This window comes from Anopheles stephensi (assembly GCF_013141755.1).
Source record: "Anopheles stephensi strain Indian chromosome Y unlocalized genomic scaffold, UCI_ANSTEP_V1.0 chrY29, whole genome shotgun sequence".
NCBI lineage: Eukaryota > Metazoa > Arthropoda > Insecta > Diptera > Culicidae > Anopheles > Anopheles stephensi.
In genome coordinates this window covers 94,854-108,507 of record NW_023405001.1, presented here as the reverse complement: position 1 = coordinate 108,507, position 13,654 = coordinate 94,854, and the positions used below count along the sequence as shown (strand labels likewise).

Below are 13,654 nucleotides of genomic sequence, written 5' to 3'. Positions count from 1 at the left end.
TGAAAGATCGCCGGGGCGTTCTTTAATCCAAAAGGCATTCGCGTAAATTCATATTTTCCGTTATTAATAGAAAATGCTGTTTTTTCTATGTCGGATGGTTTCATCTTGATTTGATGAAAGCCAGAAGCTAAATCAAGAGTAGAGAAATATTGTTGTCCTCTTAATTGTTCCAGAACATACGCTATCTCAGGCATGGGATAAGTTAACGCACGGTGTTTACGCCTAAATGCATGCGATTTTGTTGCATGCCATAATACGTGTTTGTGAACGGTTGTAACAGTATTAGTGTAGGCATAAGATAGGATAGGATTAAGAAATATTGTAAATATAGATAGAACCCAAAACGCATTCGACCAGGGCAGACGTCCCCCCTTGAACAGCACAACGAACCATCCGAACATTTGGTCCTTCGAACTGGATAGTTCCTGTTAGTTACCGTTCCTATTGTTGTTTAAGTTACGTTGGTTTTGTGCAAAGTTATAGTGTTTATCGTCCTGGTGTTGTTGTGAACAATTTGCGCTTGCGCTCGTAAGAACTTTGTGTCAGTTGTAACCAGCGAAGGTGTAAGGACGGAGAACGACAGTGTTTTTATTTGTTTTCAAGGGGAATTTGTGATTTGTTTAAGTTTCACATAGTAATTTGTTCGAATGCAGATAAGTAATTGCACGCGGACTTAACTAAGCGTGGGTTCAGGGTGTTGACCTTTCGATTTGTCGGTGAACTAGTGAACTATCAAGGACGGACATTGCACAAGGTTTAGTGTGTTTACAGCAGTGGTATTAGTGTAGTGTTTCGTACGCTGGAAGGAAAGTTCATCGATGAACAGTTCGGTGCCGTAGCAAGTTCTTCGATAAGGATAGAAGCAGCCATTGCAACTAACCCACGGTGATTAGGCAGGAACGGCGGTAGTGGCAATTTTTGAAGCTTTATCCGTGAAGTGTGAAACAAGCTTGCTTGCAGAGATTGATGTTGTGCCGATAGCAAGGTTCAAATTATAGAATTCAGTGTGTGGTCAACACGTGGCTTGATAGTGGTATTAGTGCGAAAGAACTAAGTACGTTAACCTTACAACGCAACGCGTCAGAGTGAACAGCTTTGAGAGTACGACAGGGTTCATCAGTGAAGGTGAAGTGTTCATCGAGAATCGTTTACAGTGTCGGTCGTAATAATACGTGTGGATTTCGCGTTCATTTCGTAATCCTTTTTTGTTATCGCGAAGGAAGTGAAAAATATTTAAAATGCCTGCAGGGGACAAGCAACAGAAACAATTACAGCAGCTGCAGCGCTTATATCGCGATAGTTTGCGTAGCATTGACATTTACGAAGAGTTTGTGAACAATTACGATCCAGCCAGAGATAGTGACCAGGTCCCAGTGCAATTAGAACAGTTAGAGGAAGTGAAAAATGCATTTACAGATGCTCGAGCACAGTTACTCATCGAAGAGTCAAGCGTCGAAGACGAAATGTGGAATGATCAAAGGACATTCATGACAAAATATATGAAGGTGAAGGGTTTTTTGTGCGCACAACAACGAGTAGATGCAACAAATCTTGTGGCTAGCAGTACGTTTCAAACATCAGTGACGCATACACCATTACGACTTCCCGAAATCAATCTGCCTTCATTCGACGGCGATGCAACGAAATGGCTCACTTTTAAAGATCGTTTTACCTCTATGGTTCATGAAGTGATAGAACTCCCAGATGTAACAAAACTGCAGTATCTGTTGACGGCGTTGAAGGGAAGTGCAGCAACACCATACGATCATACGCAGTTAGTAGCAGAAAACTACGAGTCAACATGGAAATCATTGCTACAGCGTTTTGATGATTCTAAGAGAATAAAACGAGAATATTTCAAGGCACTTTACCAACTGGAGTCTATGAACGGGTCAAGCGCTGAGGAGTTGGCACGTCTTGTAAATGAGACCAGGCGGCTGGTACGAGGGATGGAGAGGTTGAATGAGCCGGTAAATCAATGGGACACTCCGCTTACAAGTTTGATTCTCTACAAGCTAGATTCTGCTTCTTTGATGGCCTGGGAACAATATTCTGCCGATCATGAGGCAGACACGTATAAACGTATGATTGAGTTCTGCGAGAAACGAGTGAAAATACTAAGTAGCTGCACCACACACACAACGAACGCTGTAGACACAAGGCCGGCAAGGGTGGTCGGCAGTTCATCACCACGTAGTTATGCAGCAGCGCGTCAGAAGAAAGAAAGTGCGACCTTTTTAGCAAGTGCAGCACAAACTCCCAAGGCAGCCTCTAATACCTGTCCGGTCTGCAAGGCTGATCATAATGTGGCGAAGTGCACCTCATTCAGAAGCATGGACTTGTCCCAAAGGCAGACGGTTGCGAAGGAAGCTAGGTTATGCTTCAGCTGCTTAAGAAGAGGACATTCTATACGATTTTGCAGAATGCATGGCAGATGTTTAAACTGCAATGGAAGGCATAACACTTTATTGTGTATCAAGCAGGGAGAGTTTCCAGTATCAACAAGCTCAGAGACATCAGCGCTGCCAATTAGTGCGACACTTCAGGACAAGGTAGAGAAGCCACAAAAAACCGTCTGGTTGTCAACAGCTCTTATTTTGGTAGAAGGGGTTAATGGTTCTACGATTCCTGCACGAGCCCTCCTGGACATGGGAGCCCAGTCTAACTTTATGTCCGAAAGATTGGTTCAGCAGCTAAAACTAAAGAAGGAACGAGTTCACAAGCCGCTGTCAGGAGTGGGAACCGTTGCATTGACCGCGAACAATTTGGTTTCGACAACTGTCAAATCTAGAACAACCACATTTGTTAAGAGGCTGGAGTTTTTAGTACTGGCAAGGGTAACAGCTAACTTCCCATCGAGATACGTGAAAGTCGAAGGCTGGAATGTTCCATCAGGATTGGAATTGGCAGATCCATCATTCTACCAGCCTGGATCAATAGATCTTTTATTGGGGGCGGAAGTGTTTGCCGATATGTTGAAGCAAGGTCAGATCAAACTCGCGCCCCACTTACCCAAGCTACTCGAAACTCATCTTGGATGGATAGTTAGTGGCACTGTGTTTGAGCATCCTAAAGGAAGTATTGATGAAGCCCATATTGCGTGCTGTGCTGTTGAAGACGATAGTTTTGATACGGCAATGAAGCGGTTGGTGATGCTGGAAGACCTTCCAACAGAAAGAATTCGCTCAAAGGAAGAGGAACAATGCGAGCGCAGCTACCAAGAAACAACATACCAGAACGAGGAAGGCAGATACGTGGTTCAACTGCTCAAACGGTTCGATTGGAAGACACTTGGAGAATCCAAAGAAACTGCACTGAAAAGGTTCATGGCTATGGAAAGGCGAAGAAAATCGGACTGCAGGCTCGACGACGCTTACAAAGCCTTTATGAAAGAGTACCTTGATCTTAAACACATGTCATATTTGGGTACGTATGCAGAAATCGATACAAATAACTTAAGACCTTCTTTCTTTCTTCCACATCATGCGGTTTGGAAAACGGACAGCACCACCACTAAATGCAGAGTTGTATTCGACGCATCATGTAAAACAACTTCTGGTCGGTCCCTGAATGATGTGCTATTAACCGGTCCGCAACTACAAGACGACGTTGTATCGATACAGCTGCGATTTCGGATGAAACTAGTAGCTGTAGTGGCAGATGTGAAAAAAAATGTATCGTCAGATACTCGTGAAGGACTGCGATAAGGCATTGCAACGAATTTTGTGGCGCAGCGATGCTAATGAGCCGATAGCAGTGTACGAGTTGAACACGGTCACATACGGCACGGCCTGTGCTCCGTTCTTAGCCATCCGAACCCTGCAGCGAATCTTTGATGATCATGGCACCAAGTTTCCGAAGGCAATGGCATGCAAGGCAGATTTTTACGTCGATGATTTGCTGTCCGGTGCAACGACAACACGTGATGCACAAGAAATGGCCGGGCAGTTAAATAAGTTACTTTCGTGCGGAGGATTCAGTTTAAGAAAGTGGGCATCCAATTGCCCAGAAGCGCTGAAAGATATTCCGGAAGATCAAAGAGCAACCAACCCACAGCATGAATTGGCAGCCGAGACCAGCTCTATTTCGACGCTTGGATTATTGTGGACACCTGAATCGGATATTTTACAAGTCCAGGTTAAGCTACCGATACAGGAGAGCAAATGCACGAAACGACAGGTGCTAGCATGTATTGCACGTATCTACGATCCACTCGGCTTCATAGATCCGGTTAAGATGAAGGCCAAGCTTTTTATGCAGCAAATTTGGATGTTGAAGGGAACAGATAAGCGCGCTTGGCCATGGGATGAAGAACTCCCGGAACAGTTGGCTCGAGATTGGATGTCATTTTTTATGCAACTACATCTCTTGGAAAAGGTGCGCATTCCACGGGTAGTTATTCAGAGTGATACGTTATCGATGCAGTATCACCTGTTCTGCGATGCATCAGAGAAAGGCTACGGTGCGTGCTGCTACGTTCGAAGTGTCTCGACCAGAGGAGAGGTGTTAGTTCGACTGATAATTTCAAAATCCAAGGTGACACCGTTATCTCAGAGGATGACCATTGCACGTTTGGAGCTCTGTGGCGCGTTACTGGCAAGCAGATTGTACGAGCAAGTAAAACAGGCAATTGGCCGCGATGAGCCTACATTCCTGTGGACCGATTCGATGACCACTTGGCATTGGATTCATTCCCCTCCAAGTCGGTGGAAGACATTTGTTGCGAATCGGGTTTCGAAGATTCAAAACCTTACGGAAGGAGCCAGCTGGAGACATGTGCCTGGAGTGGTGAATCCAGCCGATGTGGTGTCTAGAGGCTGCGATCCTGCAACGTTTATGGAGTCAACATCATGGTGGTCGGGGCCAGAATGGTTGGCATCGACAGAAGAAAATTGGCCAACAGTACCGGAGTCTAAGACTCTGGAGACGGGTGAAGAACGTTCCAACGAGTTAATACTTTCTTCACTGGATGAAGAAGGATTTATTGACCATTTGTTCACCCGTTACGGATCATACTCAAAACTTCGCATGGTAGTTGGGTACTGTTTGCGGTTTATACATGCTTTGCGAATGAGAGTAAGCAGCTCAAAGGTCCAGCCTAAGTTTGGTGAGGGCCTTTCAACGGCAGAACGGCAGCAGGCAGAATGGGTATTGTGTCGATTGGCTCAACGTAACTCGTTTAATAGAGAATGGAAGGATTTAAACGCCAAGAAACCAGTTCATCGAGCGTCACATCTTCGAGGGTACCAACCATTCATCGACAGCAATGGTTTAATTCGGATAAACGGCAGATTGCAACATGCATCTCTATCACCTGATGCCAAACAGCCCATAGTGATACCGAAAAAACACCCGTTGGCAATCCTGTTAGCTGAGTACTACCACCGGAAAAACCTGCATGCTGGTCCACAGATGATGCTTACCAGAATAAGGCAACGATTTTGGCTGTTGGATGGACGATCGGTGGTGAGAAAGGTATTTCATCAATGCGTGCGCTGTTTCAGATGCAAACCTAAGGCAGTCACTCAACCGATGGCGAGTCTTCCGAAAAACAGAGTGACTGAGGCGAGACCGTTCTCTGTAGCTGGCGTCGATTATTGCGGTCCTGTTTGGGTGAAGGCACAATCGCGGAGGGCCGCCCCTATAAAGGCTTTCGTTGCAGTATTTGTGTGTTTTATTACGCGTGCCGTCCACATCGAGCTCGTGTCGGATTTGAGTACACCAGCGTTCCTAGCTGCATTAAGGCGATTCGTATCGAGAAGAGGCTTGGTATCGGAGTTATACTCTGACAACGGTACGAACTTCAGGGGAGCTGCGAACGAGCTACACCGCCTATACGAGCTGCTCAATTCTCCTGATGACCGAAGGGAGAGCTCATCTTGGTGTGCCGAGAACCAGATATCGTGGAAGTTCATCCCACCCCGGACTCCACATTTTGGCGGATTGTGGGAGGCTGCAGTGCGTTCTATGAAGCACCATTTGATTCGCGTCATCGGAAATGCGTCAATGTCTTATGAAGACATGACAACGTTGCTATCGGAAGTAGAAGCATGCCTTAACTCAAGACCTCTAACGATTCTTTCTAATCATCCCACAGATCCAGAAGTACTCACCCCTGGACACTTCCTAACTGGCTCGCACCTCCAGCATGTCGTAGAGGTTGATTTGAAGGATGTACCAGAAAACCGTGTGAACCATTGGCGCCTCGTTCAAAAACGACTACAACACTTCTGGGAAAGGTGGCGTTTAGAATATATGCAACAATTGAATGGGAAACACAAATGGGATTGCATTGCGACAAAAATTGTGCCAGGAACAGTAGTATTGTTAAGAGAGGATAATGTAGCACCTATAAAATGGCCATTGGCGATAATAACAGAGGTTTACCCTGGTAGTGACGGCATAGTAAGAGTGGTAAAGGTACGTACGGCTCAAGGCAATGAGATTAAAAGACCAACTGTGAGAATCTGTATTATACCGAATCAAGAACGACAAATGGCACACGATGGAAGTTAGATTAAAGTTTGTACATAGCATGTTCTAAGGTTAGGAATAAACGCATGAAGCTAGCAATTATTTCACGAAAAGGATTACAAGCATGCGAGGTAAAATTAATGAATTTTAGGTGGTCGGCATGTTTACGCCTAAATGCATGCGATTTTGTTGCATGCCATAATACGTGTTTGTGAACGGTTGTAACAGTATTAGTGTAGGCATAAGATAGGATAGGATTAAGAAATATTGTAAATATAGATAGAACCCAAAACGCATTCGACCAGGGCAGACGTCCCCCCTTGAACAGCACAACGAACCATCCGAACACACGGTGTCCGGGAGAAGTCTTTTTAAAAAAAACTTAACTTTATTTCCATCGACCGGCGGAGTTAAACACTGTTCGGATTAGCGTCTGAGTATCAACTGAACTGTTTGGATGGATGCTGGTGCGCTGGTCCGAGCTGAATTATGCTGCGTGCTGAATAATGCTGCGTTGCAAATCATGTTGTGCGCGCTGCTTTGTGGTTTGTTTGTTTATCGGTGGTGCGTGGTTTGTTTGTTTATCGGTGGCGCGTTCTGCTGCGTGGCGTTTCTCGTGCTGCGCTGTCGTCTTAACTACTCCCCTCTTAAATGACTTTGCCCTCAAAGTCTCGTTGCTGCGTGGAATGAAGTTGGTCTGCTATCGAACGTTTCTGGTCGTTTCGCTTGAGTCATGTTTACTTTTATCGTCGATCTCTTGAAGTAGAAGAATAAACAGATTATAAATGCGCATAGGCATATGAATGCAAAAGTTGCTCCGAATACATTAATTTTACATCTTAGAGAATCATTCTGCAAGTTAATACTTTGTAGTTTTTTTCTCTATGTTCTATGGTGAGTTTTTGTACGAGTTGGAGAGGCGGTTTATGTTCGATTTCACCCTTATCCCTGAATGGTTTACCAGGAATGGTGTCTTCGTCGTTTGAATAAATTTCTCCATTAATGATAATGTTACAATTTTCGAATTGTATGACGTAGGAACCGTTCAGTACTTGGTTCATTTTGCTGCAGTTTGATGCGATTTCTGCTATTGCGTCGTTGATTAGTATTGTGTCTTCTTTGATTCTTTTTATGAAGCCTCGACTGTAAATCTTTTCGTAGTTACATTGTGAATCTTCTCTTCTCACAATTTGTTGAACGCATGTTGTGGGTTGTTGTATGCCGATTTGCGGACATATGTAAACATCTTCTTGTTGTTGGCACTTCTCTGTCATGGAATATACGTGGGTTTGATTTTGTAATATAAAGTTTTGTGTGACGATTATACGTGCATCGTGTTGTATTATCGAGTCAATGTATTCGTACTCGTAGATTTTTGAAGATAGTTTGGGGAACTTTAGCATATATAGTATATGAGATTCATTTACTGCTACTTGGGCAGTTGATTGCCTTAGCAATTCTTCCGGTGTGTTGTATTTAATGTTAAGAAACTGTTCTATTGATGTCAGATCCTCAAGGGATAGTAGCTTACTGCTCGGAATACCGTGTTTAGCTAACAGTATAGCGTCTTCTATGACATCCAATTTTTCTTGTAGCATATTTATGTTGGAAAGTAGAATAAGTTTCCGAATTTCCACTTGGTGTGACTTATAGCGTTCGTTCTAGATATTTACGACTTGGTTAGCGACATCAGTTATTTGTTTCAACCTGTCGTTGAAGCCTTGGTTGATAATTATTTGTTTGTTGTTTTCTGCTATCAGGGAGTTCATTGTGGAGTTTATGACATGTAGGTCGTCTGCATCTGGAGTTCCAGCGATCCATTTCCAAATTTTGCCTATCGTGTCCCATCGTTTTTGTCTTTTTACAAATGGTTTGATTTTTGCAAAAGTGTCCTTTAGCATGCTAGCTTTTATGCTGATCAAATTTTGATAAATTCAGTAGAATTTCCATTTGGACTATCTTGTAATGTTTTCTCTATTGTTTCGTTTATATCAGTTAAATCTATTGGATGTATTGTTCTTACGTATCCAATTTGAATCTTAGCTTTACCTATCGGTATTATGGCTAATGGATTGTTATTTAAATCATATATGTTTATGTCTGCGAAAATTAGTTTGATCAACAGGATCGTAAGTATTCTGTAACGATAGTTAAAACAAATTTGAAAAAGTATTAATATTTTTTCATTACTTTCTTAAGTTTACTTTATGTATTTTTCGATTGTTTGAATCGATAATATATGTTGGATGATTCTCCTTTACTTTTACTGCGTTAAAACGACTTTCGCGTTTGTTATTCGTCTTTTTCTTTTCGAATGCATATTCGTTTTCTACGTAATCCTTATATTTTTCATCTTTGATTTTTTCTTCATTCTTTTTGAAAATCTGTAGTATTCTTTCATTTGTTTTTTCTCTTATTCTTGATCTCTCTAGCGGATCGTTTGATATTTCTCCTACATAACCATTTCGTGGTGTATCCTTTATGAATGAATGTATGCTGTGATTATACTTATAAACAGCTTGTTGTACTAATGTTATAATGCTCATCTCTGGATTGAGTTTTTTTGTGCATCTAGCAATTTCTCTAATTGTCGAATGGCAACGTTCTATTTGCCCATTCGTTTCTGAACGATTAACTGGAGTTTTAAATATTTTTATTCCTAGGTTTAGTATTGATTGTTCGATAACGTTTTAGACAAACGTACATTCGTTGTCTATTACGTCCCAGTCAATATAGGAGTTGTAGTAAAACTTCCTTTATATCAGCGATGGATTTCGATTTTATCGGTCGTATTTTAACGTATTTTGAAAATTTACCTACTGATGAGATTGTAGCGACTGAGCGTCCTAGGCTAGAAACGCGTTACAGAGAAATATCCAGGACCCAAACACTCGCGGAACGCCATTTATGGGGAAACGCAAGAAATACGAGTTCTCGAAGGATCGGGAACCCGCCACGCGAGGCGGGCCAGACGATCGTGGAAGATTCGGGAATCCGACACGAGAAGGCTGATACAAAGCGCCAGAAGGTTCTGGATACGGACACCAGAGTATAAAAACGGTGCCATATCCAAACCAGGACCAGTATCGTTCCATCCGCGACGAGGATCACATCTCCTGGAAGACCGACCGAGAAGTAGGAAGGGAAACCGCTCTCAACGCACAATCGAGACGAAGAGAAGGAAGACCGCTCCAGATCTAACCTAAGAAGGCAACGGGAAGGAAGGATAAATAAAAATTAGGACTCCGTACCGGACCATTCCTAAAACTGGTGACCCCGACGTGATTCCTTCCACCGCACTTCTTCGCCAGAACCTTGTTGGGAACTGCGCTTCCACCCCGGAGGATCAACAGCAGCAGCCAAGAACCACCCGGTTCCTCTCCGTACCTACACTGTAGCGTACCGCCCCGGCCACTCACACTGTGTTGCGAGTGTCGCTCCAGCTCTTGCAAGCTGCGCTGACGATTCTTATTCCAGCCCGTGCACGCTGCGCTATAGAGTGACGCTCCGGACCCTACCCGTCAACCCTACGGCGGCCGTCCAGACACACCGCTCCTTACCGCCGGATTTCGTCCCACACCGAGGACACCGCATCGATTTGTCGATCCTACCTCGCAGTTCTTTTCGTCGCAGCGCGTTGGGATACGTAAACATTCACCTCTTGCGTTCTCCTCACCGCCTCCAGTCAGCGACTACCCGAGGATCATCCGTATCAAACGATGAGGAACCATGCCCAACACGTTACATAGTCCACAAGACGGTGTAACCGGAAACGGTAGTTCCTCAACCGTTACCAGCCCCGATGCCGGATTCATCGCACCGCCGGTGATGATCAACATACCTGGTGCACACGACGCCGCAACCAGAGTGCAGGATCCAGAGGTGCAGACGATGAACGCCTTGCGACTCAAGCCACCGGAGTTAAGTACAGCCGACATCCATACCTTTTTCTTCGCCCTGGAGAATTGGTTCGAGGTGTTGAACATTCCCCCCCGCAGTGACGCCAAGCGGTTCAACATTCTAAAAACGCAAATCCCGACCAGCATCCTTCCCGAAGTGCGACATTTTCTTGAAAATGTCCCCAGTACCGACCGTTACGAAGCTGCCAAGCGGTCTTTAATTCAGCACTTCGAGGAATCGCAGCGAAACCGCCTACATCGTTTGCTGTCGGAGATGCACCTCGGCGACCGCCGTCCCTCGCAACTGTTGGCCGAGATGCGACGAACGGCAAACGGAGCCCTAACGGACCTGGCACTAGTGGATTTGTGGATCAGCCGGCTACCGCCGTATGTACAATCAGCTGTTCTTGCCGCCGCGAAGGATGTCGACGAAAAGGTGAAAGTCGCTGACGCCGTGATGGACTCCTTCGCTCTTTACCATCGAACCGGATCCTATCCAAATGTATCGGAGGTGAAAAACGACAAGGTTGAACAACTCTCTCGCAAGGTGGACCAGCTAAGCGAGCAGTTGGAGGAAGTGCTGCGACAGATCAACCATCGGGAACACTCTCGACCGCGATCCCGGTCTCGACCACATAGCAGGGCCAACTCACCAGCACCGGGATCCAACTCCACTTGGTGCTATTACCACCGGACATATGGATCGAAGGCGCGCAGCTGCCAGGCTCCCTGCTCCTTCCACGACCGTCGATATGGAGCTAAACCATCTCCTTCTTCATCCTGACTAAAAACCGACAAGGCCGAGCGGGACGTCCACTCCTTAGTATCCGCAAGTCATCGCCTCACGGTAGTGGACCGTCGAACGAGACAACGCTTCCTCATCGATACCGGCGCCGATGTTTCGGTAATTCCTCGCCACTACAGCTCTTTTCCGTGTAAACCTTCAACGATGAAACTATTTGCTGCCAATCGGACACCGATCGAGGTGTACGGAGAATCGCTATACACTCTGGATCTGGGACTTCGTCGCACATTCCTGTGGAGTTTCGTGATAGCGGACGTAGGTTCAGCCATCATCGGGGCCGATTTCCTTCAGCACTTCCACCTCTTGGTGGACCTTCGCCGCAAGTGCCTAGTGGATGCGCTTACCAAGCTGTGTACACCCGGGGAAACGGATTACGAGCTACAGGAACCAACCGTTAAGGTTTGCGATAGTTCGTCGCCATTCGCCGACCTGCTGAAAGAGTTCCCCGGACTGACCACAACGATCGCGCCCGGAACGCTCCTGCGAACTAACATCACACATCGGATTGAAACCACCGGACAACCAACCTTTGCACGACCCCGAAGATTGTGTCCGGAGAAGTATGCTGCAGCCCGTGCGGAATTTGAATCGTTGGTTCAACTCGGAGTTTGCCGTCCATCGAATAGCAGTTGGGCCAGCTCGCTACACATGACGAAGAAAGCCGATGGAAGCTGGCGCCCCTGCGGAGATTACCGTGCCCTCAACGCCAAGACGATCCCGGACCGTTATCCGTTACCGTTCCTGCAGGACTTTACGATGCATTTGCAGGGTAAGATAATCTTCTCCAAGATCGACCTGCACAAGGCATATCACCAAATCCCCCTGCACCCGGAAGATATCCCAATAACAGCAATTACCACCCCTTTCGGGCTTTTCGAGTTTACGACGATGCCCTTCGGCTTGAGAAATGCTGCGCAGACGTTTCAGCGACTCATACATGACGCCTTGCGAGGCCTGGATTTCGTCTTTCCATACATCGACGACATGATAGTCGCATCATCTTCAGAAGAGGAACATCGAGAGCACCTACGTCTGCTATTCCAGCGTCTCGAGCAACATCAACTGGCCATAAACCCAGCCAAGTGTGAGTTTGGGCGTAGCGAAATCACCTTCCTGGGGCACCTGGTCAACGCACAGGGGATACGCCCTCTCCCTGAACGAGTGCAGGCTATAAGCGAGATGAAAAAACCGACCACCGTCATGGGGCTTAAAAAATTCCTTGCGATGATCAACTATTACCGCCGGTTCCTACCACACGCCCTGGAAACGCAAGGTATCCTGTTGGAGATGATTCCGGGGAACAAAAAGAAGGACAAAACACCACTGATATGGACGTCTGAAGCCACCGTAGCATTCGACCGCTGCAAGGAACAACTGCAAAAAGCAACGCTATTGGCACATCCCGCTTCAAACGCAGAGCTGTCGCTTTGGACCGACGCCTCGGACTTTGCCGCTGGAGCCGTTCTACACCAACACGTCGACGGACAACTTCAGCCCCTAGGATTCTTCTCAAAGAAATTCGAGAAAGCGCAGCTGAAGTATTCGACTTACGACCGTGAGTTGACCGCTGTTTACCTCGCCGTGCGACATTTTCGCTACCTGTTGAAGGGTCGTGAATTCCGAATCTACACGGATCACAAGCCTCTAACGTACGCATTCCGGCAAACACACGACAGCGCATCACCGCGACGTGCCCGACAGCTGGACTTCATCGGGCAATTTACCACCGACATCCGGCACGTACCAGGGGAGGACAACGTAACCGCCGACCTCCTTTCACGCATTGAAACGGTACACGCAACTCCTACCATCGACTTCGAGCGCCTAGCTGAGGAGCAAACCAGCGATCCTGAGCTATCGGATATCCTCAGTGGGAAGACACCTTCCGACTTATTCCTCCAGAAGACACCTATCCCTGGGTCCAGCAAGTCACTGTATGCCGACTGCCCTGGAGGAATAATCCGACCATACATCACGAGGTCATTTCGGAAACAGCTTCTACATGCCGTCCACGACCTTAGCCATCCTGGAGCACGAGCCACAGTCAAATTGATGACGCAACGATTCGTTTGGTTGAACATCAAAAGGGAGACCCAGGAGTTTGTAAGGAGCTGTATCGCTTGCCAACGAGCCAAAGTAGGACGTCATACAAAGAGCCCTCTAGCAACATATCCGACAACCGCCGCAAGGTTCTCGCACATCAACGTGGACATCATCGGGCCCTTCCCGGTCAGCAACGGCAACCGTTACTGCCTGACCATCATCGACCGCTTTTCCCGTTGGCCGGAAGCAGTACCGATCCCGGACATGACTGCATCGACTGTCGTTTCGGCACTGCTCTTCCACTGGATCGCCCGATTCGGAGTTCCCTCTCTCGTGACTACGGATCAAGGAAGGCAGTTCGAATCTTCCTTGTTCAAAGAACTGACACAAGTGCTCGGAGTGAAACATATCCGGACGACCGCCTATCATCCCC

At 46.3% G+C, this 13,654-nt stretch overlaps 2 protein-coding genes across 2 annotated transcripts; both read left to right on the top strand.

Annotated features, from left to right (window-relative positions):
• The first annotated feature begins 424 nt into the window (after nt 1–424).
• LOC118515189 lies at nt 425–6,130 on the top strand. Its single transcript, XM_036061889.1, has 4 exons — nt 425–1,125; nt 1,220–2,314; nt 5,808–6,042; nt 6,098–6,130. Exons 2-4 carry the CDS (start codon nt 1,239–1,241, stop codon nt 6,128–6,130), a joined length of 1,344 nt encoding a protein of 447 aa, XP_035917782.1. The 5' UTR covers nt 425–1,125; nt 1,220–1,238.
• Nucleotides 6,131–10,203: 4,073 nt separating this feature from the next.
• On the top strand, nt 10,204–11,157 carry LOC118515188. Its single transcript, XM_036061887.1, has one exon. The coding sequence runs from the start codon at nt 10,204–10,206 to the stop codon at nt 11,155–11,157; it is 954 nt and encodes a 317-aa protein (XP_035917780.1).
• Nucleotides 11,158–13,654: the final 2,497 nt, after the last annotated feature.

What these genes read in the sequence shown, in the direction of transcription:
- LOC118515189 (XM_036061889.1), top strand. Translation starts at nt 1,239, where the DNA reads ATGCCTGCAGGGGACAAGCAACAGAAACAATTACAGCAGCTGCAGCGC. An exon ending in GCTGATCATAATGTGGCGAA is followed by an intron (nt 2,315 to 5,807) that starts GTGCACCTCATT and finishes TACGAACTTCAG; the next exon opens with GGGAGCTGCGAACGAGCTAC. An exon ending in TGACAACGTTGCTATCGGAA is followed by an intron (nt 6,043 to 6,097) that starts GTAGAAGCATGC and finishes ATCATCCCACAG; the next exon opens with ATCCAGAAGTACTCACCCCT.
- LOC118515188 (XM_036061887.1), top strand. Translation starts at nt 10,204, where the DNA reads ATGCCCAACACGTTACATAGTCCACAAGACGGTGTAACCGGAAACGGT.